The 23,445-nt window shown below is 37.1% G+C and overlaps 2 protein-coding genes across 2 annotated transcripts; both read right to left on the minus strand.

The window, feature by feature from the left end:
* Positions 1 to 356: 356 nt before the first annotated feature.
* LOC117409174 (transmembrane protein 252-like) lies at positions 357 to 3,002 on the minus strand. The gene is made up of 2 exons (XM_034014802.3): positions 2,676 to 3,002; positions 357 to 1,102 (listed from the first exon to the last, which is right to left on the minus strand). Exons 1-2 carry the CDS (start codon positions 2,948 to 2,950, stop codon positions 841 to 843), a joined length of 537 nt encoding a protein of 178 aa, XP_033870693.3. The 5' UTR covers positions 2,951 to 3,002; the 3' UTR covers positions 357 to 840.
* A 3,413-nt stretch (positions 3,003 to 6,415) lies between these two features.
* On the minus strand, positions 6,416 to 22,873 carry LOC117409521 (protein unc-45 homolog B-like). The gene is made up of 20 exons (XM_034015707.3): positions 22,763 to 22,873; positions 21,614 to 21,775; positions 21,132 to 21,168; positions 20,632 to 20,807; positions 19,951 to 20,040; positions 19,172 to 19,339; positions 17,850 to 18,015; positions 17,369 to 17,539; positions 16,957 to 17,128; positions 16,234 to 16,534; positions 15,979 to 16,073; positions 15,070 to 15,211; positions 14,464 to 14,604; positions 14,017 to 14,144; positions 12,385 to 12,451; positions 10,989 to 11,102; positions 10,043 to 10,158; positions 8,228 to 8,345; positions 7,582 to 7,737; positions 6,416 to 7,276 (listed from the first exon to the last, which is right to left on the minus strand). Exons 2-20 carry the CDS (start codon positions 21,773 to 21,775, stop codon positions 7,016 to 7,018), a joined length of 2,781 nt encoding a protein of 926 aa, XP_033871598.1. The 5' UTR covers positions 22,763 to 22,873; the 3' UTR covers positions 6,416 to 7,015.
* Between the last annotated feature and the right edge of the window lie 572 nt (positions 22,874 to 23,445).

The following is a 23,445-nucleotide window of genomic DNA, read 5'->3' on the forward strand; positions in this document are numbered from 1 at the left end:
AGTATCTTCCATTTGCAGAAATTTACTCAGATCTAATCACAACAGTGTCATTGTAATTATTTCATGGATTGTCTAAACAAATATTCTATTATCTCCTCTCAAGCAGTGCAGTTCATTAAACAAGACCATTTGACTTATCTTCTCCCAAAGACCCTTTTATTAACAACCCTGATATTATGAATGTTGGGTGCATTGTAAATACATCAAAGCATTGTAAATCACACAAGTAGAAGTACAGTCCTGTTTCTGTTTATTTAGCAACACTGAAACATGTTATGGTTCCAGTTATCTGCCTATTTCCATAACTATATAGTCCAACAACACTTCTGAAGTTGAAAGTGCAGGACATAGGTTGCAAATCTTTGTACATTTTGGTCTTGACAAATGTTAAAACGAGATGACCAGAATAAGGCACTCACAAAGGGTTAAACCAGCATTGGTCATTTAGGTTGACTGTAAAGCCATGACACAAATTTTGCAATATATTATCCAACTAGATTTGACATCACAGCTGTTTGCAACATTTTATAGTTTACTAAACAGCTAATATTTTACAATCTGACTGTATAGCCACCTCTAAGGTTATATAAACCACCTTCCTTATGCAACAGAAGAAACTGTAAACTGTGGTTTGAACCGAGGTAAACCCACACAGAATGTCCACCTCATGCAACAGCTTGCACCATCTCTCTCAGCACAACCAGCGTGTTATCATTGCTGATATGACATGCATATCAACAGCATAAATGTGACAGCATGTGTACTGGCTGGGAAAATAACCACCCAAGTTGTAAAATAGTCTGCCATTAACTTATTTTGAAAGTTCTTTGTCAGAACCATTTAATCCCATTCAGATTGGGTTTCCCTTGGTTTTACGCTCTTTTCGGTATAATGATCACACAGCGTATTGGATCGTAGCATAGACTCTTTATAGGATGGAGGTTGCTCTTCACTGACGTCTTCCTGGATGTCTGAACTATTCTCTGTGTACAGTGGTGGAGGAATGTTGCATCTCTGTTCCTCGTCAATAACCACACATTCTACAAGATACTCAGGGTTGCGTCCAACAGATTCTTCATATGAAGGGGGATAGAAGTCTGGTCTGAAAAGAAATAGCATAAAAACATTCATTTGATCGTAGCACAGCATTTAAATGAGAACTGCAGGACTTACTCTTGTGGTGTTTACACCACCATTTGCTTTAATTTAACAATCATTTTCATTGATATGCTGTCTTTTTTAAATACATTTGTAATAATTTACATTATAATGTAAATGATATTCATAATTTAGTTATGCTGCCGGTATTGACTAATTTTGATCATTTTTGCTGTTTTGGATTTACAACATGAAACATATGATTAATTGATCAACAATACAATTAATTTCCACAGCACAGTACTTTAGGAAGTGATTTTTTCACATCTGCACCATTTCTCTGAGAAGACAATGGTGAACCTTTTTATGCTATTGAAGGCACAATAAATTTCCTTGCATTCCTTACCTGAAAATGTTCACAATAAACATTGCAGTGCTTTCTGTCTTTACATGTAACACTATGAATGATGGTTTTATGTGATCTTTTTTTAGGAAAGAGTAGTTTACATTTCATTGGCAGACATTTTTTATTTTTTATTTTTTTAACTCAGGAGAGACAAAGACGAGCACTCGCGCCCTCCGAAATGAGTGCCGCCAACCGTCTGATTTTTTCGCTCTGCAAGCCCACCGTGCAGCCATATCCAGAACTTACAGCGTCTGAGGTCCACGCAGTTCTGAATTGCATACAGACCATCTTGCAGGCACCTAGCCAGCCACAGGGGTCGCTGGTGTGCGGTGAGCCAAGGGCTCCCCAGCCGACCTAACCCCTACCCCACCCATGCAGTGCTTGACCAATTGTGCACTGCTCCCTGGGAACTCCCATCCACGGTTGGCAGTGGCACAGCTTGGATTCGAATCGGCAATCTTCAAGCTATAGGGCGCATCCTGCACTCTGTGTGGCGTGCCTTTACCGGATGCGCCACTCAGGAGCCCCATTGGCAGACATTTTTTTATATTGTACTAGTCAATGACAAGCCTTCATTGTTGAATATTAAACACTAAAATCTAGTAGCTAATACTTCAAAATAAGTCATGCAGCTGGAGTGCGCTTTCATCATGGGCTACTGGTGGTGGGGCCTGACCAAGAAAGGTCCACATGTCTCTAATTGCACTGGCCAGGGCTACAAAAAGAAACTATATGTAAGTCAGTGGACCAGTCACGGCTCCAGTTAAGGAAGTGATTGCCCCTTATGAGATAATAAGACCTTTATCCAAGAAACTGGATGTGTTCAATGTCTCAAGACACACTCCACTGTTAGTGTGATTAGACAATCATCAGACCTTCTCCATCTTATCAAGCAGCTATGTGATGTGGTAGACAGGAAGTTGCACTGCATGTTCCACCAGGCAGAGAACTGGTGAAATAAACCTGGATCACAATGCGACAGGAGGCAGTCGTTGCAAATGCCACACTAGGGACATTCCCTCATGAACACTGAATGCGGTATACCTCATATTTCATACCTCTATACATTGTTAATTTGCAGCTTATTGACACTGAGCTACATTCCACTGAATATACCTGGTTTTGCCTATTAATTCATGCATCTAGTTTGGTGCCTGCATACATTACTTACCTGTCCACAGTGTTGATGTGCACCTCAGATCGTCTGGGAAGTAGCAAATTCTGTAGGAAGCTTTTCTGTCTCATTCCATGACAGACGCTCCAGGAAATCCCAGCCAGCAAGACAAGTAACCCGCATGCAATTAAAATATAGGCGAAGATGAGTTTTATTTTATAGTTGGCAATATTTGTTATGGATGCAAGGAAAGCTCCTAAGCATATAACTGCAAAGGCAATCATTGGCAAAGCGATGCGGAAAAGCACCCAGAGTTTCTTATTGATCTGCATGTTTATCTGTTCAGCAGGAATCTGTTTGACTACGGACTATCATAGCGGAGCTAGAAGGGTATTTATGGTCTACGGGGAGGTGGCCTTTATCATGCAAGATGACGCAAGTAGATCCATACAAAATGTTACAAATAGCAAAACTACTAATCTGAAGGTGATGGTATCAGTAGCATTACTGGAAGGTGTGACAAGATAAGGTTTGAGAAAAACAAGGTTTACTCTACCAGGTCCATTGCAAAGGTTTACTTTTGTGTAACAGTCACCTGCTCCAAACCTTAACAGACAGTCTATTTTAATTTTTTTCAACACAGGCCAGTGACAGAGATCCCTTGTCTGAGAGGTCTGAAGCAATCACAGCTGTTCAGTCCATTTGGCGACAAGTTCATTCAGGTTTTATTAGCAGATACATTTCCTAAACACCTGATTGTTATAAAACAGTATAATTCGGAACGTGATAGAATAGGTGAGTTTTCTAGTTATAGGTAGCTTTAAAAATGGCCACAGATAGAATTTAAAGGAATTTGCTTGTTCATAATATTAGAGGTTATCCACAGCCTTCACGCAATCGGATACATGCACATGCAAGATAATAATCTACTTGTTTATTGCTTGATAACAATCTCAGTGGGTAGATTTACCACTGTTTAACCCTCATAAGTATCTTGTGTTCCAATGCTAGCAGGATTGCAGTTATTTCAATAGATTTCAGCTGCAAGCAAAGATAACAGGAACTAAACAAGGAACACACCAATAACACTGGCTGATAAACTAATTGTTCTCTTACACAGTTTAATTTCAGGTGACAAACAGTCTTCCGAGTCGATATAATCAGAGAGGATATAATTCCGCTGAATCTGACGAACCTGAATCTGTCAATGGTAGGCAGCTACATTGCTATGCTTTCAATAGGAACATTTGTTTTTATTTTATTGGAATAAATGATCATGTAGTGCTCCTTTTAACTCTATACCTGTACTGAATACAAGATGTAATGGAGTAAAGGCCATAGTCTAACTTTAATTCAAACAGTAGGACAGTGGTTTTCACACTTTCGGGGCTAGACTTCCTTTGAATTTAGTTTTCCACCTCCTCCAACCTCAGTTCAATCAGCTGTAAAATGTGCTGGCGAATCCTTTTATTCTTTGGGAAAATACTTTACATTGAGTATGCAAGTTTACCCTATACCTACATTACAGAGAGAGTTTGAAATGGTAAACTGGGTAGTGGCACAGCTTTAAAATATATATAAACCAATTTCTGAACTTCAAAATACATTTTGAAATGATCTATTGAATCAGTTTAAAAACTCTACAATTGTTTTATTCCACTCTGAAAATGTGCTTTTATCTTTGCACTGAGATGGGGTCACATGGGTTCCTTGTGCTATAAACCAAACTGCACTGTCCCGTCCTGCATTCAACACATAAGCTCTGTATTATTATCAAAATATCTCTGGTGAAAGTGCATGGAACAGGAGCAATTAAGTGCAGTGTAGTTAGATTATAGATTCAATCATAAAAGAAACAATATAACATATTGTCGTGTGGAAACTGGGTTGTTGGTTAGTTATTATTATGAACGTACGTGTACACTCTGGTATTTCCCCAAAATGTTCAAGTTACATGCTGGCACTCAAAGTTTAATTGGTCCAGACAGTCAATATGACATTATTTCTTAACGGTTGTATAAAACAGAGTAATTCAATTCATACATTTTAAATTTGATGAAAGATATGCAAGGATCTCATAACTCCACTGTTGTAACCCATCAGCCTTGACAGCACTCTAATGGACCCTAATGGACAGCTTTGACTCGGATGAAAGTTTCACCTTTCCTTTGATCATATCATTGAAGAATGTGTAGTCCAACTCACGTTGAAAATCAATCGGATTTGTCTTTATTTCCAACATAAAAGTCTATCTAACAGCAAAGGGGAGCAGGTGGGCTTGTGCTTCAAAGCTATATTCTCTGAAATTCTAAAAGCAACCAGAATTTTCAGAATTGTCCATATTTAAACTGCAGAGGGTGGCATTTTTGAAGAAAAGTTGGCAAACATTATTAATAACGTGGATGGGCTGAATTCAAATATGGTGTTACCAAGCTGTATTTTTAATTTTATATCTTCTAAAAAAAAAAAAAAAAAAAAAAATGGTCACAATTGTAACATTGTAATGTTTACTTTTCTCAAAAATAAAAAAGGTATTTGTTTTCTTAAAATGAAGTAGAATTAACCATTTCTTCCCACCTATGTGCACCTGCAATACTTGCAAATGGTAATGGTGAAAAGTTGAGCAGAAAATATCAAATAGCTTACTATTTGCTTTAAAATGTTTAATTGCCATAGTAATTATGAAAACAGGGCATGTGTTCGTCATGGAAGGTATTCGGTAGATAAGGAGCTATCCTGTCTCATTAATTGGGTAGCAGAATGCTTTCTTAATTTTTATTATTCAATGTTATCAAAACAGATTGAGGCATTTCAGAGTAAAGAAATCTATTGCAAAGTTGATGTATTATTATGAACCATCTTAGGCAGGCTGTTGCAATTCAAGGTACAGCACTCACTACAAAACATACATATCTCATGGCTTTGAATCCCAAACCCTTGTGTATTCAGTTCATCAGTGGTTCCCAACCCTGGTCCTGGGGACCACCTGTGTCTGCTGGTTTACACTCCAACTGAGCTCTCAATTACTCTATAACATTTTATAGTAACTCTGTTACTGTTTAAGAGCTGAAAACAATTAAAAAGATAGAATTAAGCAAATTATCAGTGCAGTACATGACCTCAATTCTAACCATTGACATATTTTTTTAGCTGGTAATCAGTCATGAAATATTACTTCAGTGCCTTCACAAGGGTGTCTAACTAAAGTTCCTGGAGGACCGCAGTGTCTTCTGGCTTTCATTCCACCCGAGCTCTCAGTTACTTAATTGATCTAATTACTTGATTAATTGGACAAGTAACAATTCTTTCCAGGCCTCAACATGTTTTTGAAATAATCAACTGTAAAAGACCATGAAGAAATATAAAATATGTCCAACTGAACAAATATTTAGATCAATTAAGTTAATTGAGAGCTTAAGTTGGAATGAAAACCAGAAGACCCTGCGGCCCTCGAGGACCGGAGTTTGACACCCCTGGCTTAGAGAATCCTGTGAGCTGTGACTGAAATGATGTAGAACAGGGGTGTCAAACTCCAGTCTTTTTACAGTAGGTCCAGATTTAGGAGCTGTGACATCCCCTATAGAACCATTTCAGCTACTGCAAACTGCAGTCTATGTGGATTCCTTGAATTGCTACACATGGTTAAGAAACATACTAACAGGGCTCCTAATATTAATAGAACACCACAACTCACAATGCAAATATCATCTGCAATGTAACATACTTTCTTAATAGTGCATAAGGTGAAATATTAAATATTAAATTAATGAAACAAAAAAGCCAAAAGAGCACCAATGTCTTATCGGCTTAATTTATTTAAAAAAAAAAGTATTATCTCATTACAAAAAAAAAAAGTTTCACTCAGACATTTTCATCCATTTTTGTTTCAAACATAACAAACTAATTAATTAAATAAATAATTACCACAGCATTACATCACCATTGTGACAATGGAAATATATTTGTGCAGATCTAGACTAATAATTTCACATTCAATGATCTTTGAGTATGAAAAAAAAAAAAAAAAATCAGAACCCTAAAAATAAAAATAAAAAAATAAAAAGAATTAAAAAAAAGAATACTGTGCAGATTTTATCCCCCTTTTTGTGCCGCAATGCCAACATTTGCTTTAAACAGAAATGACAGTTAACACCTTACAATAAGTGGCCAGAATTACATGAACTAAAATGCTATTTCCTATTGAATTCCAATTCATGATAAATCTCTCACAGATTTATATAAATTGCCCACTACTGTAAATGGTTCCAAAACCTATAGCCTACAAGGGATCGGTTACATTGGGGGGTTTTAATGTATTTCCAATTGAAAATATGGAAGAGAATGTAAAAACGGTCCATTCATCTTTAGTCCTGTTTGATAAATAATGGTGATCTTCTTTAAGAGAAAGGTTTGATCAGACCGTAGTCCATGGTGGCCACAAGGCAGCTACGTGCAGCATCAATCATTGGCTGCCTCTTTGGGTTATCTGGCTGTTTGCCAATGACACTTAGGATCTCCAGCATCTCACTTTCAATCAGCGTCTTGGCCAGGTCTTTGTCTGCCGTGATCATATTGTAAACAATCACAAAGCCCCTGTGCTGTATCTCCGGCCTGTCATGCAGGCAAAGTCTCTGCAGGATCTCCAGCCACTGTGTGGTCTGCAAGAGGTCAAGAGTTCAGAGCTGATCAGTAACAGTTCTACATAATGTTGTAAAATAAATCCTGGTGCGTTCTCACTTTGCACTAAATCACTTTATTAGCAATGCAAATCACTATCTAAAATACATTCTGCAACCAAGTTCTTACGTTTCCCCTTTAAGAAAACCACACCAGTGTACATTACGATACCAATACCCATTTATTTTCTGAATACCACAGTTATACAGTGAATAAACTCTTTTATTTTGTGTTTCTTAATGAAATGCCTAAATGGTGTTTATTTAGATGGAGAATATACACTCACCACTGTGGTCAGCTTGGTGCAGACTTTCTTTTGTGCTGCAGTGAGCATGGCTAGGGCTCCTGCTGCTGCAATCTGCAGTTTCACGTCATCCTCTGCACACAGCAGGACCAGGAGCTTCAACTTATCATTCCCGTCAGCCATATAATTCTCCTGGACCTGCCACACGTGACAAGCATACAACAGTCAGCGCTCAGTTTCATTGTGTCATTCCCACCATCATGCCATGTGAAAGGAGGTTACAATTTAACACACACAACCCAGTTATTAGACAGCACAAATCCCTTGCAGCTACAGCAGATGCTGTGTGTTCAGGATGTCTGTACAGCATGGAGACAGAACTAGGTCAGCATGTATGTCTAATGGCTGGATACTTACTCGTCCGTTTGTTGCAATGGTTTTAGTCATGCAACTCCCCCCCCCCTCCATTTTGTTTTGATGATCTACTATTTATACAACATTTTACAGCATAAGAAGGAGAACACTTCCAAATAAAGGACTGAGTTTGTTAATCAAAAATAATAGAGCTTGGGATAAAATGCAGTTTGTTATTCCTACCCCAACCTTGAATGATGCGGTTAAAATTCAGATACACTATATTTTGTGAGTGGAACAAGCTGGCCCACTTTATGTCTACACTGATACCTACATCTTTGCAGAGAACCAGGTTGCACATACACTCTGTTGCTGCCTGACGGATTTGCTCATGGTCTTCAAACATGTAGTTTTCAATCTCTGGTAAAGCCTTTTCTTTGAGTATCTTTAGTCTACAAGTGAAAAAGAACAAACAATATTGCATTATTCCCTTTTAAGAAACAGGACTAGTCTGCTTATAAACATGTGCACTCTGGCTGCTTCTGACAATTACCAATCTGGTGCATATACAGCAAAGTATGTACCTGTACGAGTGTCAGTGATATACCGTATGTGTATGTGAGTATGTATGTGTGTGTGTGTTTGTTTGGTGGTTACATTTAACACTCACACTAACATCACTTTTATATGAAATTACTGAAACACCTGCAGAGCTAGACTGTTTCAGAATTCAGAAAGTCAATCTTTTTTATTTAAAATTGTTTGCTTGTAAATCTTTTTAAAGCATTGAGACCTGGAGAATACGTATGTGTTGTTTTAAACACTCAAAGCAAGTCCCTTATAATTGACACATATGTACAGTAAACCATAAGCATTATTTGGTTTTTGGTTGTTAAGTAACACACTATATCAAAGCTAGATCATAAACACCTTTCTGCTTTGAAAATGTTTACAAAATGTGTTTAAAGATTATAATGAAATGGATTGTATTATGTAGAGGATATACAGTAAGAAGTGCTGACAAGCATTTCACGACTCAAGCAATTAAGCCAGTGATATGAATCAATGTTTTTATTAAGGTTTGTTTCTTAACATAATTACATCTCAATGAACCATGTCCAATGTGTACACGTAAATCGTGCCTACTTTAATTACACTGACCTTAATTATAAAGTTAGCTCAAAATATACCCAGACTTTTTGGAATACCATTATAATACTATTGTACTATTTTGAAGAAATCCTACCTAAACCATTAGCTGACCACGCAATGGCAACACAGTGGATCTGTAACAATTATTGTACAGTGCTACTGCTGTACCAGTGCCCTATAACATAAAATTACTTCATATCCTAAAAGGTCGTCATTTCCAATAGTATACTACAGTTGTCCCGTGTTATACCGCCCCTCTTTATAACGCCACCCTCGCATACCGCCAGCTATTCTCTCTGAACAGTGCCATTTTTACCCGTTATATCGCCACCCCCGCTGTCCACCACCCGCCAACTTCCTAAGCCAAGCAAACGTAAATATAAGAATTGTAGTTTCCCTCATTGGCCAATTAAAACAACAACGTTATGCAGTTAACCTTTGACTCGCTTTCCTAATTCGTTGTTAACTGAACGTTCATACCAATGTCATCAACACTCCCGCTCCCAAAGCAAACCAGAAAGTACAAAATGGCGAGTCGACCCTACATTTAACACCAGAGCAAAATAAAAATACCTGCACGTATGCATCTGAAAATAAGAAAGCAAGTCAGCAAGACATCGCAAATGTTTTTTCGCCTATGTTTTTTTTTTTTTTTTTATGGAATTGTTGTTTGGGTGATTTGAAACTATTTTAAGTATAAACTGTTCCTCAAAAGTAACTATGTATGTTTCATACAGATGGGAAAAGTCACTAGTCGACCTACTGTTGTGTTAAGAACCAGTACTGTAGTTTTAATTTAATTAATGTTTTATTAAAATGGCAGGGATATACTGTAATTGTATAACTAAAGAATTTTTTACCCTCACTATAACACCACCCTCGCTTATTGCCCGTTTTTGCCCATGGCCCTTACCAGGCGGTATAAAGAGGGTCGACTGTATTTCTACAGATTCCCTTACATTAAAAGTTGTATTATATTGTTGTTCCTTTAGCTCACCTCAGTTTTTCAGTCATTCCTGACAGATTTGTTAGAGCTAAAAGGGAGTCAAAGTTCTGCAGCCCATCTTTATCAGTGCTGAGCAGGCTGACCAAAGGTCGTATCACTTCATAGATCTAAAAAAAAAAAAAAAATAGAGAACACAGAATAAAAGTCGACGGGTGAATATGCAGTACAACAAGTGAAAGTTGTATCCTATTTTGGAATCTATTTTACATTCATTCAAAACTAAATGTGTGGAGAGACGACTGCTCCAAATGAAGTTGCGTTCCTCAGTAGATGTGGCACTGGATTTAAGGAAGGCTATTTAATTTAGGGTTAACAAACTTTCTTTTCCATATATTGTACTTATACAGTATAAACAGAATACTACAGTACATGATTATTCTGACATCATTCTTGAACTACAGTGCTCCATGAACGTTCACGAAGCATCCTCTATATATTCATTTAAGCATCTGCCAAGTTTAAAGAGTGTAATACCCCCCCCCCCCCCCCCCCCCCCAAAAAAAAGTCTATGGCTCGTTTCACAGACCCCGATTAGTACTAATCTTGGATTACCTAATGCTACCTTAGGTGAGAAGGTCCAAGATAATAGGGGTTTGTGAAAACAATTGTTGATTTTAGCAAAATTATAACATATAATCCAGTATGTTAACTGAAGATTCAGGCCTTGCTTTTGATGTGTTACGTTTTCTTATGTTTCTTTTTAAAAAGTCTGGTGAAAATGTTGCACTGGAGTATATAATGAATTTGGACAAAATTACTTCCTCTTAAGTCATATATGTTCATGAAATGGGAATTACCTAATGTACTTTATTGTGATTAAAGGGAAGGTTAAACAGGAATGTTCTACACATCTCTAAACAAAACTGCTTTGACATCATAACAGCAAGCAGACACATTGAACACATTTCAAGGTAGTTTAGGAAAGAGCTCCACCTACCCTTTCTCCAGGGAAAGCAATCTCTGGGTTAGAGGTTGCAGCAATCTTTGCCAGTGCGTGGGAGGCCCTTGTTTTACCAAGTTCTGTGCCTTCCAGCGCAAGAGGAATGAGCGCCTGAATTGAATATTGAAAGTTGTCAGTAACAGCCCTGTACAGTCATGTTGAGCTCATCGATTGGATTTAGGTTGAACAAATAATGAATTCTGAGTTTTACAGGATTTTTTGCAGTAGACGAAATGTAAAGGTACTAAGGGAGGGGCTCCCGAGTGGCGCATCCAGTAAAGGCCCTCCTCGCAGGATGTGCCCTATAGCCTGGAGATCGCTGGTTCGAATCCAGGCTATGTCACAGCTGACCGTGACCGAGAGTTCCTAGTGGGCGGCGCACAATTGGCTGAGCGCTGCCCGGGTAGGGAGGGCTTAGGTCGGCAGGGGAATCCACGGCTCACCGCGCATCAGCGACCCCTGTGGCCGATAGGGCGCCTGTGGCTCTGCAGCGGAGCCGCCAGATCTGTGTTGTCCTCCGGCACTATAGGTCTGGTAGCATTGCTGTGGATCTGCAGTGCGAAAAATGACGGCTTGGAAGGAGCACGTTTCGGAGGACGCGTGTTTCAGCCTCCGTTTCCTGAGTCGGCGGGGGGGTTGCGAGCGGTGAGCCGGGGATACAGATAATAATTGGGCATGCTAAATTGGGGTGAAAACCGGGGTAAAAATAATTGGCGACGACTAAAATTATAAAAAAAAAAAAAAAAAAAAAAAGGTACTAAGGGATTGATTGGATCCCTACAGGGTACAGAGTGAAATCATCCCCAACTCAAGTAAACAATATCACTTATGAAGGCATTAGCTGAAACATTATTATTATTATTTGTTTATTTAGCAGGCGCTTTATCCAAGGCGACTTACAGAGACTAGGGTGTATGAAGTATGCATCAGGTACAGAGTCACTTACAACTACGTCTCACCCGAAAGACGGAGCACAAGGAGGTTAAGTGACTTGCTCAATGAGTCAATGGCTGAGGTGGGATTTGAACCAGGGACCTTCTGGTTACAAGCCCTTTTCATTAACCACTGGACCACACAGCCTCCTATATTTTCTTCTTGACTTGAAACCCATGGGATATTTAAAGAATTTTTAATTTTTTTATTTTTTTTTTATTTTTAAGGATTTATGGAATTCATTTCTTCGCTAATCCTCTTTAAAAAGTTGTCTTTTACACAAAAGTAAAACCTAGGAACATTTCTGGCACCCAGAAACATTTAAATATCAATAACGAATACAATGCCTTTCAATATATTTAGGAATAGATGCACTTCAAACATATTATACAATTAGTGACACTTATTAATGCAGCTCATGCTAAATCTAAAAGTTGAGAACTAAAAAAGTCACAGTTACCTTTCCACCTCCTTGAGCCACAATGATGCCACGGTCCTTAGGGTCTTCAGACAAGGCCAGGAATACTCTAAAGTTTACAAACAGAAACGATTATTCATGTTTTATCCACAATAAAGGGTTCAATTTTGAAGTGTATTGTATGTCCTCATTGAACAGAGAACAACAATAAACAAGCCATTCTAAGATAGTAGTTACATATTGTTATGTGTGGTGGGTTCTAATGAAAGATCATTATATATATATATATATATATATATATATATATATATATATATATATATATATATATATATATATTGTTTGATCAAGTCTATTACATACAGTCGCTTCTGCAATTTAAATGAAGGGAGTAGGGAGAACAGGTAAAGTTTTCTTAAGGCAAGAAAATTAAATTATTTACCAAACTAAGCCAGTAAAGAGTTGCCTTTAAACCGTATTAGTTGCCTTTAAACCGGATTAAAAGTGCTAAATACGGTTAGCATCTACACTACACTGCAGCGTTTAATACTGTACTCGAGACCCAGACTCCAGACCACCTCAGGGGGCAGTCTCGCGTCATATTTTAATTAGAACGCATTAGATAGTGCGCTTTATCAGAAGTACCAAAGTACTTTTTTGTGTATCCTCCAATATCCCAAAATGCTTTCTGATATGTTTGGTGAAATACTCAGAACAGGCACCCGAAGGACTTGCTGTCAGTGTAGACTCGGAGGTGGGTATTAATTTTTATGCATTAAAAAGAATAATAATCTGTCAGGACATCTCTGTTAAACTGGCGGGGAAAATAGCAAAAGCACAACCTTAAATTAAGCGACTGAAATGAAATGCAAGTTAAAAGTAGGATAACAACAAAAATCATGAAATTGATCAGCTCTGTTTGAAATAAAGTTACGGGGACCAGAATCAGACTCAGGCGAGATATGAAGATAAAAACAAAGATTGTTTTGTAATTAACCGCTTTTTTCTGAGTTTAATTATGAAACAGAATCAGCTCAATTTGTTAAAAATAAAACCCGAAAAACTTGAAGCCCTACTTGTATGTGTGTTCGCATTTAGGCTACTTTTTCCAAATTACTTGTTTTACTTCTTTTTAGCAATATGAACCTCTGTGTTAATATGGGACATAACACATTATTTAAAAATAAAATACAATGCATGGTGGAATACTATCGTATTCATTTCCACTGTTGATTGCGCTGCTAGGCACTGTAACCAAACTATTTTAATAGTGTGTGGACGCATCAAGACCGACTAAACATGAAACAGTTCTTAAGTGTGGATGCTTTGCGCTGGATTAATTACAACGGTTTCGAGTATGGTTCTAGATTTATTAAAGCAGTGTCCCCGATGACAAGTCACTTTTTTACAAAACAGTACTGCATCCATTGTGAACGAATCGCTATCGGAGCATTTACAATGGGAAAAATCATTTTAACCACAAGGGTTCCCTTAGGCGAAGTGTTCTCTTAGGAAGTCTTCCTATACGTGGAGACTACTGTAGTAAACTTAATTATAAAATCACTGGATTCAAAATCCATGAAATGAAAGAACATTATTTATGCCAGCCCTGTACAATAAGCTACATTTTGTGCAAAACGTGGTGTCAATTATGGATGAGGAGGCTGTGTTTACCTTGCTAAGAGTTCCTTGGTCGGGTCTGTCAGAATAGCACTGTCAGCTTTCACCATGCAGGTTAGTGCTGAGATAACACCAGCCTTCAGCAGGCGTTTCACACGTTTCTCTATGAAATCCTTCTTGTCCTGAAAATGAAAAGTGGCATAGTAAATGTTGTCAGCACACTTTTTCATTTTTTTTAATTTAACAGCTGGGTCTCAGTTAAGATTCATATGCAATTGCTTTTAGAACACACAGTCTGTTTCCCTTATATCAGATGTTTTACACTGTTCAAACTGATCACAAGAATGACTCTGATAACAATAATTACACTTCACAGACAGCAGAGGGCACTATACAGACACAGTAACAAAGACTTGCTGTAGAAGTACAGTGGACAGTCAGTTCACTGTACAAAGGGTAATTGACGGTGTATAAACACCAAACAATCAAGTGTTATTTTACCTTTGGGTGCTGCTCGGGCACATGCTGCTTGGAGAATTTTGCCAGTTGAACAAGCTCTGGCATGATCTCCTTTTTATCATAACTGTTAGTGCAGTTCACTAGCGTGGAGGCCACAGCATAGAGGATAGTCTTGTCTGTTGACTGCAAAGAAAAACCATAGAGACAGAAACTCCAGTTAAATCTGCATTGAAGGCCACCTGTCTAAAGGGAACCCTCTGATGAATCACCACATACAGATTTTAAATCACCTGACCACATGTCTACTGCAGTATGGTTAAGCGGTATGTAGAGCACTAAAAATGCCACATCAATCATCTCACTAAATTAGGTTCTGAGTGGAGCGTTCAGGCCTTCCAAAGCTAACAGGACTTTATTTGAATGAGATTAAGATTTTCTGTTTAAAAAAACTGAAAATCATTCAATACTAATTTTAGTAGAAGTAAAACTCTGTAAAAGCAGTAAATACAGGGCCCTGAATGTAACCCATTACTGGCGCATGCCAAGGTTTTATCTTATTAATTAGATTTTTTTTTTTTCAGAACCTCGGGCCCCTCAGTTCACAGTATTCCCTCTGGTCCCCTCTGATCACACACAATCCTCAGATACCTTGGTCAGTTCAAACATGGCCTGCAAGGCCGGTTCATCTTCCACAAAGTCGTCCTTTACATCTGCGTCCATCGTCAGGTAGGCTAGACCCTCCACAGCCCACTTCCTGGTGCGTACGTCGATGTTTGGGTTGCACAGCCACCTAAAATAGGATAAAATACAAGTGATAAAAAATAAACTAAGCTTCTGTGGGATGATTTGAAAGGTTATGAGAAACATTACGTTGCTAAAGGTACTTATAAGCAATGTACTTTTTGTATACCTTCATGTGAGTGCAGTACTGTAAATAATTATACTAATTATGCATTCATGTACAGCTATGGCCACTCATTTTGCACCACCTAGAATTTTAGGATTGAGACACAATTTAAAAAAATAAAACTACATTAACAGAATTTAGATCTTTTATTTAACACGTAATCAAAGAAACTACAAAATGATATCGCAAAAGTCTACTGGAAACCATAGTCGTAGTACAGAAATTCATGTTAGATTTTGAAACATTTTTCGATTTTTGTCAGTTTTTCATAAAGTATATGGAAAACTACAAAGCTGTATGTAATTAAATATGTTAATGGAATATTATTCAGCAGGTTTCATTCAACTCTATGAAGCAAAATTAGTTCATTATATAGGATGAGGCAAAACATTTGGCCATCGCTGTACATGTACAAATGTTTAAGTCCTATGATAATATCAGGGTTGTAAATAGGCTATGATTTCAAAATATGTATCAAAATATGTTGATGTAATTCCTTGAAGGAACATGTTAAGTGTAATGCAAATAACGTACATCTAGGTATTGTGTTTACGAATACGTAAAGATCTCTAAGAGCAGCATACTAATATGACGATGTAAAGTTGTTAGTAAAGTGGAAGGTTGCACTAGGTTACTAGACTAGAACTCACTTTCTACATTGTTTAGCCAGCTTCTCTGTCGATCCCTCTGCAAACTGCCGGAGGGCGTAGTCATCCCCTCCAGCTGAGCCCAGTTTGCAAAGACCCTGTTAAAATGAAAGACACAAGAATAATAAAGTGAAATCACATGGAAATCCAGAGTGATTATTTGTACTAGGAAAATGTCACGGTACCAATTGGAAACCTTTCTTTAGGACTGTATATGTTACTTGTTTCCATGCCTTAATATTGGCTGGTTTTGCTTACCACTAAAGCTCTGATTTTGATCTTCTCGTTCTTAGTCTTCTTGTAGATGTCTTTGAGCAGAGACACTCCATTGGTGATGATAAAGGTTGCTTTGCTCATCTTGGTGGAGGCATGGATGAGGGCCTCTACCGCCACCAACTGGTCAATCTCCCGGTCAGAGCCGCACAGGGCCACCATCATCTCCATCACTCCCGTCAAGCCCGCAATCTTGTTGCCCACATCGAAGGGGCCTTGCAGCAAACCTGACACTGTCTGGATGGCGTGAAGGTTCTTCTCCATGTTGTTCGGGTCAAACTTGCCCCTGTAATAGAATACCATAAAATATATATCATCCTATGGCCATATACTAGGGTCTTGGTTTAGTTTAAGATAGGAATATTTTGTACAAATGTGCAAAAGTGAAATATATTTGAATGTCTCACTTTGATTAGTTTTTTCGCTGTCTTTAATGGATACTAAGTTTTAGATCACAAATAATATTAACCATTTATACTTTGAGATAAAAGAGCAATGCTAGAAATTTCCAAATTTAACATTGAAGACACCCAATATCACAGAGGTGTTAAAAAAATTGCAGATTTCTTAATGTTTCCCTAAGCAGGCCAAGAGCCTTTATCTAAACCTACAGGATATCATGTTCTCAGAGAGAGCAGGTGACCCACACAGGTTAGAAAGTAAACTCTTCACACTTCAAATTAAAATGCTCATGGGTGCAGGACTTACGTGACATATTCCTCACATGTCACCCGGAAGTTATCTCTCTCTGGATCACAACGCAGGTCGTCATAGAGCTTATTGAGGAGGATGCTCGCAATCAGCTGCGTGTTTTCTGTCATTGGCAGGTGATCAGGCAAGTCTACAAGTTGCCCAGCCACTTTCAGAATCTTTTTCAAACCTATGAGTTAAATTAATTAGATACTAGTGATAATGTGTATTGTACAATGTTTAGACAGGCAAAAATAACAAAAGCAAGTCCAAAATCATTATTATTCATGTGTAATATATACAGTATATAATCAATTTTGTAAACTGCAGTTTTAGAGAGAGAGAGAGAGAGAGAGAGAGAGAGATACATACACATACACACACACACACACACACACACACACACACAGGTTTCCAAGAGAAGCCTCACCATGATCGATAGTGAAGAGCGTTTTGGAGTTGTCAGGGCTCCTCACGTCTGTCCTGGGCACATTCTTGGACAGCAGGTTGAGAGCTTGGTCACGTCCATGGCTCGATACCTTCTGACTGCTCAACATTTCCAGCAGAGCCAGGAGAATCGCTTTTAAGTCCTTAGTGGTGTCTGCACAGAACAAGCAGAATGTTACTTTGAGTTGGACTCCATAATTCATGTGAGCGATACAGCAAACAGAAAACATAGAAACCAGATAAGGTCACATAAACTTAATGTATGGATTTATAAAGCACTTCATGTAGGAATTTAGCTATAAAAAGATACATACAGATTATAATTGCATTTGATGTCTTTGATTGAGAATGTGGAATCATATTTTTAGTAATACTGCATGAATACCAGGTACTATTTTTGTTTTCCCTAGTGATGAGCAGTAAGACAAAAATAGAAGAAGCTGGACAAGAAAGACAATATTTACCAAGAACCAGAGCTTCCTCATTCCCATGCTCTTTCTTGTCTTCCCCAGACAATGAATCACAAATAGTCTGGAAGAGGTTGCAGGTAGCCAATGCGATTTCTTCATGGTCAATAGCCATGATGCTGCAGATCTTTTCGATTCCAATCAAATGCAAAATAGCTGTTGCCTATGATATAATAACAAATAAAATCACAGCCCAGTAAACCCATTATACCCATTACACTGTATTAATTCAGTGACACAATCAACCTTTTCAGAAACATGTTTTGGTAAGCTTGACAAATAATGAACAAAGCAGAAATAACAATAATTAATTGTATAGAACACAAATAGCATATTATACAGCAAATAAATTACAGGAAAATGTACATGATATAAAATGGTGGTACTGCACTGATGGCTAATGCATTTGGTTCAGCTGTCAGTAATTGCCTGAAAATGTCAATTAATTAATTAAAGCCTGATACCCACACATAAAAATAATGCATAGTATTCCTATACTGTGAAGAAGGAGCATACTGTGTAGGTAACTACATATTGTATATTCTTTTCTTCTTTTATTTGTCAAAAAGCTGATTAATGTAGGGCTGCGTTCTGTGTATAGAGAGTAAAGCAGCGAGAATTAGAATTAGAACCTGACTCAGTTACAAGACATGCTTATGAATACATTCACAGATTCCTAGCAAACATTTTTATGGTAGCTTCAAAAATGCACTTTGATTTTCCATTAAAATTCCAACTAGGTTGTCTGCATGATGCATGCTGTGTGTGTGTAAAGGCTACTAGACTGAAGGCTGAATTCACCTTTGGGACCTGAATAGAAATATGAGCCGAGGATCTGTGGAGTAACCAACCGCTTGAATTTGGAAGCAATACACAAGTGTAAGCATAGAGCCATTTTACCTTTATTACCAATTAACACATTTTCTTTAATATAAATGCATACCAAGGTTTCATTTATGTGTTGATGTGGTGTGCTGAAGGCATACAGGTATGTGTGCTTTTTACTTTTTCACATTGCTTTTTTTATATTGCTTTTATTCTGTCAGGTTTAAGACAATTTAAGAGTTTAAAATCAAGCAGTGTGCTGGATTTGCAATCTGTTTCTTATAGTGTCATGCCATGTAATGTTTTGCAGGAGTTAAAGCTTTATCATCAAGTTATCAAGATCTGTGAATAAGTCCTGAAGTCAGCAAAATGAAGGGTTAGAGTTAGGGTTAGGGTTAATAACCCCCATTCCTGGCCATATAGTTAATTACTTTCATAGTCTAATCAATAATTAGTTGTATGGCTATTACTGTGTTTGCCAGTGTTCAGCTTACCCTAGCTTTATGCCCAGTGCACATTCCTGAGAAGGTTCTTATTGCTGCCAGAATCATCTCAGGGTTTTTGGTTTTAATCAGTTCCATTAGCAAATTGATGCCATTATTCTGGAAGATTCTCTCAGCTCCGGCATCTTCTCTTGCAAGAACAATCAAATTGTTTGCAGCCTTGAGGGGAGGATTAAGAAGGAAATTGTATTGGAAAAACCTTCTTTACAACCTAGCTATCAATGTTTACTTGTTCGATTTACAGTGCACAGTCAATATTGCATATGTATATCATTGACCTAAACCAAAATATTTGTTTGAAAAAGAAAACAAAAAAACACATATGCTCTTAATATAGTATGTCAAGCATAACATGAATATGATTTTGGATAATGGTGGCTAATATCTGTCTATCAATTAGCAGAGGCATTTTGTTAATACTAAGTTCAGTGGGCTAAACATGCAATGGTATACATTGAAACCTGTTTTAGCATTCACCTGAACTATCTGGTCACCTGCTCCTACCAGCCACTGAACCCTATAATGGATTTGTTTTCCTTTTTTATTACAAGTTAATGACAGAGGCACTTTGAATAAGCAGCCAAAAATGGGCAGTCCCTTTGGTGACCAGGTAATGCAGGTTTTATTGTATATACAGGAGTTTATAATAGTAACATTTGTCAAAATGACAGTTAACAGAACATTATTTATTCATACAGGCCTTCTATAACACACCCAATACAATAATTATGCACTACAACTGTTACTCTTCCTGTTTGATATCAACAAACCTTCTCTCTCTTCTCTTTGTCAGTCTCCTCACCAAGCAGAATTTCAAACATTTGCTTGACTCTGGAATCAGTGGAAAATTGGACCTTAAGCTGTGGAAAAAAGTACATAGATATAATATAATGTGACATTTCTGACTGGCGATAAACCCTTTTGTTGTCTATCAATGTAATTTTTATTTATTTTTTTACTGTAGGTTGTTGCTTACAAAGACTCATAAAACAATAGGCTTTTCTACACAAGCAATGCAGATACAAAAAAAGGATATATATAGATGCTTACATATCGAACTTGCATTTTGCTCTACTGTGACTTATTATATCAGGCACATTGGTAAAAGACAATGATTCAATCTCTACAGATTGTTTTCAGGACCTTGGTCTATATGGTTGTCTTTTTCTACGTGTTGGATATCAACATTTATAGTGCAAGTTCTATTTGTAGATTTAAAACAATTGTATATACTACTTTAGTTTAACAAAGTCAGTTATCACGTTGCTGATAAGGATTCAGTAAATTATGAGGGTAAAAAAAATATCAAAAACGTCCTACAACCCATATGATCTCATTGAAGTTACCCATGGATCCAACTGGGTTTTTTTCAAACAATGATGTGGAAGCCGCTCAGTCAGGAAGGGGTTTAGACTAGGTGCTCATGTAACAGGCACAACATAATGAAATACCTTTTCTTGAATTTCTGACCCGAGTCGCCGTAGAGTTTCCAGGAAGGTTTGGTTCTTCGGCTCAATTGTAGCGCACCTCTGGACATCCTTAAAGGCTTGATCCAGCTTCCCCACCTTCTCCAGAGCTTGACAGCGCCTGTACAGGGCTTTGATATCTGAGGCGTCAATATCAATTGCTGTATAAAAAAAGATAACGATGTGTTAATTAAATTTAGTTAAATTAAAAAAAAAATGTAAAAACCTGATACATTTATAATGTTGTTTCCTTTATTTTAGATTTGCTGTAAATGTACTATTGTTTTGATCAATTAAACCCCATATTTTTATAGGTAAAATTCGAAGTTCTTCGTCCTTGTTCTTTGCCACTTTAAGGAGTTCAATATTACAGATACAGTAGGCCTATTCTTGTTTTGTTTTTTTTACTCCAATAAAGTGATTTATTCACTCTCAGAAAAGCTTATTCATTTAACTGTATATTGCCAAGAATTTAAAAAGAATACCTCTTGATGCATCAGATGCAGCTTGTGCATAGTTTTCCTTAAAAAAAAGAGAAAGAAATTGGTTATTAATTTAAAAAGGTCAAACACGGAATCTGCCAATTTAGGAAAAAGATTGATTCCAGCAAAAAACAAATATATGTTTCAGTGGAAAACCAAGCAGTATAGTCCCAACAATGAATAAGGTACAATAATGTATAAAAGCCTGTTTAAAAATTCCTTCCCGCTTGATTCAAAGGCAAAACTGATTATTCAACCATGTTAATGTGAAAAAAATTACTGTTGTAATAAACTATGGCAACTGTTATAGACAGCTGTGTTTTGGACAGTTGTCTAAAAACACATTTTATAAATAACACATTTTATTTAATAAACCAACACTGTTAAAACCCTTGTGAATAGTTAGTATGGCGTGTTTTGAGAACAGGGACCAATTGCAGTAATGCCCTTTAATGTCAATCCAGGAGAAATGAATGATGGGATACCTTTTTCAAGTAGCACGCTGCTCTGTTTCTGTAGAGTATACCCAGAAGCTTTTTGTCTTTGCTCAGTTTAAGGGCATTTGTGTAGCTCTGGATAGCATTCTCATAGTCATTAGCCTGGAAATATGTGTTTCCTTCATCTTTCAACTGAATTGGATCTTCCATCTGCAAGAATAAAATGCAATTAAACATTAACAGGGCTTATTTTACACTGCAGTAAAATAATATATTAAAAAAAAAATCACTGTATGTGTGCTGCATACATTTTTGTATTATTTTGAGTACTTAATACTGAGATAACACATTATTTGTTTTAAAAGATAATTTTTTTTCCAAATATAATTGCATTTGCAGCGAAGCTAATTTAGATTAGAAGATAAGGTCCCCTAAACTGTACACTGTACCCAACAAACAACACTGTTCCCAAATACCATTTTATGTCAATTTTAATATATTAGCATTGGAAGTATCTTCATTACATAAAATTAATGAAATAAATACATGTTCATACAGTATTTGTGCTAAACTGTACAGCCAATAAATAGTAAACCTTTTGGATAAGTAAAATATATATACTGATGACATTTTAGAGTATTTGCTTACCACTTTTCAGCTATCTTTAACCAAAAAAAACTGTGATCTAATTTACTGTAGTTGGAACAAATGGCTACGCACATGTTATCTTGCACTTTAAATGCCTGAGTTCATACCTTTTTTGGGCAGTGTTTCGGCCCCCACTGTGTCCTATCACTCACACTTGGCTGGCACTTTCTGTGGTTAGCTTTTTATTATCATAGCTACAATTTAAAAGCATCCCTCTGATGGAATTTGGGATTTTAATCTTGCCTTTTTTCTGTTAATCGATTAATCAGAGTATGTGAACTTTTGATCCATCCATGTACCTTATAATTAAGAACTGTTAAAATTAAGCTCTAAAATACCAGGCACAGTACAAGTGTGAATGCATTCCAATTCTTAAACTGATTTAAGGCGTTCATTATATTAGTGTATTATAGTATATGCAACTACCTCAGGTATAATAAGAATGTGAATGGATTGATGGTAACTTGTGTAAGTACTTAACATTTAATAGGTTAAATCCGACTTGTAACCATGTATTAATTGATAACCTAAATCAAAATAGCCACCTACCTTGTAAACTGAATGTTTCCTCCCCTACTTTCAGTCAATTTTGCGCCTCTGTTATTACTCCAGGCAAAAAACTGTTGTGTCATTAACCACTGTCACCCTAGACTGGCCGCCTTACACCATATATACCTCAATGCAATGGGCAAAAGAAAAGGGTGTAGGCTGTACCAAATAAATTCACATGAGGTAGAACTCTTAAATGGACCAAATTAAGGCTTTTCCTAATAATTAGTTTAATGGTGTCACCTACTGCCCAACATGTCTTCAGTACTTAAAATAAGCTTTCTATATGTTGTGCTTTTTAGAAAGAAGTATTTATTTCTTAAGACATTTTATTTATTCATACGCACCCCTTTAGAAAGTGGTCAGGCCTAGCCTGGGCTATTTAAGGAATAGATGTGACAGCTGAGAATCTGACTGACACATGTTTTGGCTATCATATTGGGGAGATAGCTGTCAGCAGCTGCAAGGAAGCCCTAGTAGCTTCTAGAAAGTGGCTTTCTGGAGGAGAAACAGCATATTAAAATTTCCTCACACCAAACTTACCAGGTACTTCCTGAATGTTCCTTATTTAAATATAGATTAAGGGCCTCTGCTTTTCAGTTTTGAAGTAAGGAATCCAGAATTTTAACTAAGGCAGCCAAATTGGCTTTTCAATATATGCAAACATGAACAACAACAATTTC

Source organism: Acipenser ruthenus, chromosome 1 (assembly GCF_902713425.1).
Source record: "Acipenser ruthenus chromosome 1, fAciRut3.2 maternal haplotype, whole genome shotgun sequence".
NCBI classification, from domain to species: Eukaryota; Metazoa; Chordata; class Actinopteri; order Acipenseriformes; family Acipenseridae; genus Acipenser; species Acipenser ruthenus.